General features: G+C 39.0%; 1 protein-coding gene across 1 annotated transcript in view; it reads right to left on the bottom strand.

The window, feature by feature from the left end:
- Nucleotides 1-243: 243 nt before the first annotated feature.
- The window catches only part of mmp14a (matrix metallopeptidase 14a (membrane-inserted)), a gene marked incomplete at its 3' end in the record, with an annotated part of 15876 nt that continues 10729 nt past the window's right edge, over nt 244-5390 (bottom strand). The window contains 7 exon segments of the mRNA XM_014021041.1: nt 244-394; nt 484-622; nt 768-904; nt 2219-2380; nt 2469-2776; nt 3274-3396; nt 3507-3655. Coding sequence (XP_013876495.1) covers nt 244-394; nt 484-622; nt 768-904; nt 2219-2380; nt 2469-2776; nt 3274-3396; nt 3507-3655 — 1169 coding nt within the window.

The following is a 5390-nucleotide window of genomic DNA, read 5'->3' on the forward strand; positions in this document are numbered from 1 at the left end:
CAAACAAACAAACAAACAAAAAAACCTAAAACAGTACGAAACAATATGACTCCCGCTTACGCTTCGCATGCGGGCGGGGGTCATGTTAAGAGGCTGCCGGATCTGGAGCTTATTTTTTATCATCTCTTTTTGTAGTGTCGCTAACAGCAGGGAGAACAATTACCTTAGCTGTAAYTGATTGTCCTTAAATGTTTCTATTTCTGTGATTTACACGTACAACCAGCAAAGCGAGCATGGACTCACTCAGTTCCTCTGAAAAAGAATGTCTGTCCTGTTGGTGTGTAGAAAAGAGCAGCATCAATCTTGTCTTTAGGTAGACCGGTTCCCAGATCCCTCAGGCTCTTTGGAGAATCCTTTTCCATGGTGGACTCGCTGTAAACCCAGTATTTGTCGCCTGGACGTGAACATTGATGGAGAAGATTGGAATGCAGGAATGTATTCACCCCAGACCTGCTTTTTGCCCTCATCCCAGATGGAACCTACCTTTGAAGAAGACAAACTTCCCATCTTCCCTCTCGTAGGCAGCGTTGATGTTTGCAGGGAGGCCTTTCCAAAACTGACCAGCGACTCTGGGGTACCCAGGCAACACCTTGTTGTTACGAATACGCCAGAACCACTTGTCCTGCAAACACACGTATTCAGCTTTATTCATAAACAAACAGCAAGTTAACCAATCAACTCACAACTAAACTAAATGTACCACACACTTTTGGTCAATTACACTAYAGGAATCATCACTGCAAAGATTGGGTGTTAGTTTTCTGTACCTTAAACACAAATTTTTCCCCTCTGAGGATGGCRATGGTGTCAAAGTGTCCCTCACATATGTCAGGGCCGTTGTCTGGTATGTTGGGCTTGGATGACTTGGTGGGACGAGGAGGAGGAGGTACTCCAGACTTTGTTCCTGTTGTGGAAGTTTTATTAAAAGAGAGAAGTGAAAATGCTTGGCTTGCACACACTAATGTCTTATTGTGTCATGATATGTAGAGTGCAAACTTTATTTGAACAAACACACATCTTTGATTTCTGGTTTTGTTGTAAAAATGTAAACTGAATCCTTCAAGTCAGACTGTTACCCACTTCCTGTAAAAATGATGCCGCTCTAATATTTTATACTTTAACTTAGGGGTGGGCAAATGGCGTCCTGTGGGCCATATGCGGCCCTCAGGTGACTTCTGTCCGGCTCGCCAAAAAGAAACAAAAACATTTTTTTATTATAAAAAAACCACTCAAAGCAGCTCTTACATCAGTCCTCTTTCTCTACACCACTGAGAACAGACATTCTCAGTGGTGAAGTTTAATAAATCCAGACACAGATCCACACTTGTTAAAGCCCGATTATAGAGTGGATATTTCTCACTGAACAAGTAAAATGAACTGAAAAGCATTAAAAACACCTATTGCTTTTCGTAACAGTTTGATACCATACTGCAAAACAGTTTTWGTATTTGTTTGTGAAGACTCTCATGTTAAAGTGCCTGGGACATGACTCCGTCGAATACAAAAAGTAAAAGAAAACACCTTTTTATTAAAGAAACCTTGCATAATACATGTGATTTTACCCTTTTTGTCACATAACTGGCATATTTTCTCTTAAACTTGGCTCAGCCAAAGTGAAACAGGAAGTGACATCAAAGGGGAACTCTAAGTAAGAAAACTCTGTGGTCTTTGTTTATTGAAATGATTTTATTTGAACTCTGTCTCTTCACCTCTCTGATAATGACTCAAAATATAAAGAAACATCAAAATCTTCTCTGCACTCTGTGTCGTTAGCCATTTTATCATTGCTCTGTTCACAAGCGGATAAACCCCTGTGACATCACTTCCTGTTGCTTCACATTCAAATATCTCAACAACTGTTGATCTGAGCAACAGGAAATTATTTCTGAAATTTGTTATTAATGTTGTCTTTCCAATAATGCATTTATATTTATTTCAAAAATTTCATGTCACAGGCACTTTAAAAATAAAATGAAACATTATTGTTCTTTTTACTGATATATATGTATATATATCAGCATATTCTTGTCCTAATTAGCAGTAGCAGCTGATCAAAATATAGAATTTACTGCTTTCAACAATTGGTGAAAAAAATGACTATTAAGCAGAATTAAGTACAATGTGTTATTGGTTTCGGCCCTCCAACATAGCTCAAGTTTCTCATGTGGACCCCAGAAAAAAATGACTGCCCACCCCTGCTTTAACCAGTACTACTTACCATAAATAGATTGGATGCCTCTGCGGTCGTCGTCTGGAAGCTGGAAGTTTTCTGTATCAAACCACTGGTAGAAAGGGGCCATGATGGCAGAAGGGTTGTCAGAATGTTCCAGGCCCAGAGCATGACCCAACTCATGGACCGCTACCAGGAAAACATCATTCCCTTCAGACAGAGGAAAAGAAAATGGTGAGGAATGAGAGGTGAAATTAACCCGGCAATGCCAGTCATTCTTTATTTCACCATCTCCTACCTCCTTGATCCACGTTTCCCGTGGTCCACGGTTCAGCGAGGTCAAAGTGCGTGTCGCCCCCGATGCCATTACCGGGGAAGTAAGCGTGCGCCAAAAAGCCACCCTCACCGTCAAAAGGCGTGCTGTCCCCGTGGAAACCTTCTGAAAAGGACAACATGATGTCTGCGTACTTGCTGACTTTGCCTCTGATCTGACTGAAAGGGATTTCTTTGAACGTCAGCGGGATGGCGCTCTCCCACACTTTGAAGGCCTTCCGGATGGCGTCGAACGTTRCTCGTTCTCCTACTTTGGGCGTGTAGTTCTCTATGCTGTAAGCAGGGAAAACAGAGAAAAAGTAAAGATTTATTTCTATGCCATTTTTTAAGATAAAATACCAAACTGAAAACTGGTCTGTAGCAATAATCCAAGTATTTCAATTAGACAGAGTCAGTGGTTCCCAAAGTTGTGGTCGGGACCCACAATGGGGTCCCAAAACATCAAGGCGGGGTCCTGAGAAGATTTTCTGAATTAATTATTTCAGAAAGTAATAGCTAACATTTTTTTGCCTTTGTTGTTACAAAAGAGTAAGGTTAGTGGACAAAAATAGCATAATGCATACTGTTATGCTTTTATTTTTTTTCATGTGAAAACAATTTTTATAATCCAACAACAGTTGGGGGATCAGGTCTCTGCTGGTATTTTGAGGGTCAAAGCCTGAAAGATCTGGGAACCACTGGAGTAAATTATCAGCTGAAGCCTTAAATTCTGTAAATGTTTTGTTTGTACAATAAATAAATATCACAACAGAAAAACTGTGTATTCTGACCTGAATGTCACCTCAGTCTTGTCCCACTTCTGACCTTGCCTGGCGTATCTTTTCCTCCTTAGATTGGTTTTCAGCTCTGGACCAAACTTATCTGCGACGCCACACCGCGGCCGCTTCATCGCTCTGACACCAACGGAATAATGCACTCAGTTTCACGTAAAGTACACAAACTGCTCGAAGGATTTCGATGAAACAGTTTCAAAGCAGGTGTGGAGTGATTCAGTAGGACTCACTCTAATGTGTTGGTGTCGATGGAGCCGGTGACGGTCAGTCCATAAAACCTCTGCATGGCCGATATCGCTGTTTCAATGGTCCTGGGTGAGCGGAGGGACTGGGCTCTTACATCACCTGGAGGCAGGTAGCCATACTGCTGAAGCCACGCCTACATAAAAAGAGATGTGATAAAATAATTTAAGCAATTGTGACCGTAAAAATCTCGTTATTACCATTATAGGAGACCATTTTTGATAACTCACTATGACAGTAGGAAACGTCTCAGTCATATGAGATTTGTCTATTATTCTTGATTTTAAATTAATAAAAATCACCAAGTTGTGTTTTCGTCTCCACCTATGACAACTAGACGGCAGAAAATGAATGAATGACTTAAAATAACTTCTATTTAAAAAATCTCCAGTTTGAATAATTCCATGATTTGATATTAATATATCAATATAAATATGACTTGTTTTAAAAAGTAACATCCAAAATTGTATTTTTATTAACATATATTCTGACTTTTTTCTGAACTGAAAGCACAGACAACACAATAATAAAAGATAAACTAAAGCATGAAATAAGGTGCATTTTTAATGTAAAAACAGTATGTACGATAGAGGAAAGGTGTCTCTTCTTTACTCCCTAACTATTGACAAATGTAAGGAATCTTCAACCAGCATTCTACGAGCTTGGGAATCAGATTTGGGGGAAACTTTGTCGAGCAAAGAGTGTTGTCGAGCAAAGAGTGGTCAGAAGCACACACTCTGATTCACATTCAGTCTGCCAACATAAATTCTAATTTATTAYAGTACAAATGGTTGACTAGAGAATAATCACTCCAGCTAGATTGTATCACTTCAACCCTAATATTCCTGACACTTGCATTAAATGTCCTTCCCAGAAGGGGATTTTATTTCATTGCATGTGGGGCTGCCATTGAGTGTTGGCTTTTTGGAAGGCTGTATTGACAGTGGTTGGTCAGTTGATTGGGAAAGAGGTTCCTTTAAATCCTAAAATGTGTATCTTAAATTATATTTATCCTGAAGACTTTGCTACCTCAAACAACTTGAGATCCCTGCTAAATATTTGCTTTTTGGAAGCTAAACGATGTATCGCATCCTCATGGAAAAAAGAGACATTATGGCTTAAACAAATGTCCTTTTACTTTGCCCTTGAGAAAATAAGCTATTTCACTAAGAACAAGCTGGAGAAATTTTGGGAAATCTGGTCTGTCTTTTACACTTGGCTGGTCCAAAATAATATCCAACTTGACTCGTGGAAAGAGGACTTGTCATAAGTTCATGTGGTAAGACAAATTGAATATTATGTTGATTGGTCTGTTAATGGCTCTGCTGTTTTTTTTTTCTTTCTCCTCCCCTGTATTTGTGTATGTTTTTGCTTAGTCTGAAGATATAATTATGTATTTGTAAATTGTTCTTATGGTCTTGTTATAAATCAAAAATGAATAAATATATGTTAAAAAACTGTAAATGTATTTTTCTTTTTAAAAAGAAAAAGAAAACTGTCACACYAAGTTAATTTGGATTAAAAGCTCTGAAAACTTTCAAAAAAACCCGACACAATTACAGCCAAAAGGAACTAGGTTGCTGCTGCTTTAAGTAAAAAAAAAAACCACTTTTGTTTCTGTTTGAGTTCTCGGTAACATTTACTCTGCTTTGTGTGAGCTGTGCCAGGAAAAATGAAAATCAAGAGACAAAACACACCTTAAAATCAAAATCATCTGAGTCAACAAAAAGACAAGATTGGACACTTGTATGAACTTCTGCGTGTTTGTTTGCTCATGAAGAGTCTGTCTGGACCTGCTTCTCGGAAAACCACAAACTTCACAGTGATCCACAAAGATAAAGGGGGAATGTGTGTGTGTGTGTGTGTGTGTG

The sequence above is a fragment of the Austrofundulus limnaeus genome, unplaced genomic scaffold (genome assembly GCF_001266775.1).
Source record: "Austrofundulus limnaeus strain Quisiro unplaced genomic scaffold, Austrofundulus_limnaeus-1.0 Scaffold276, whole genome shotgun sequence".
Lineage (NCBI taxonomy): Eukaryota > Metazoa > Chordata > Actinopteri > Cyprinodontiformes > Rivulidae > Austrofundulus > Austrofundulus limnaeus.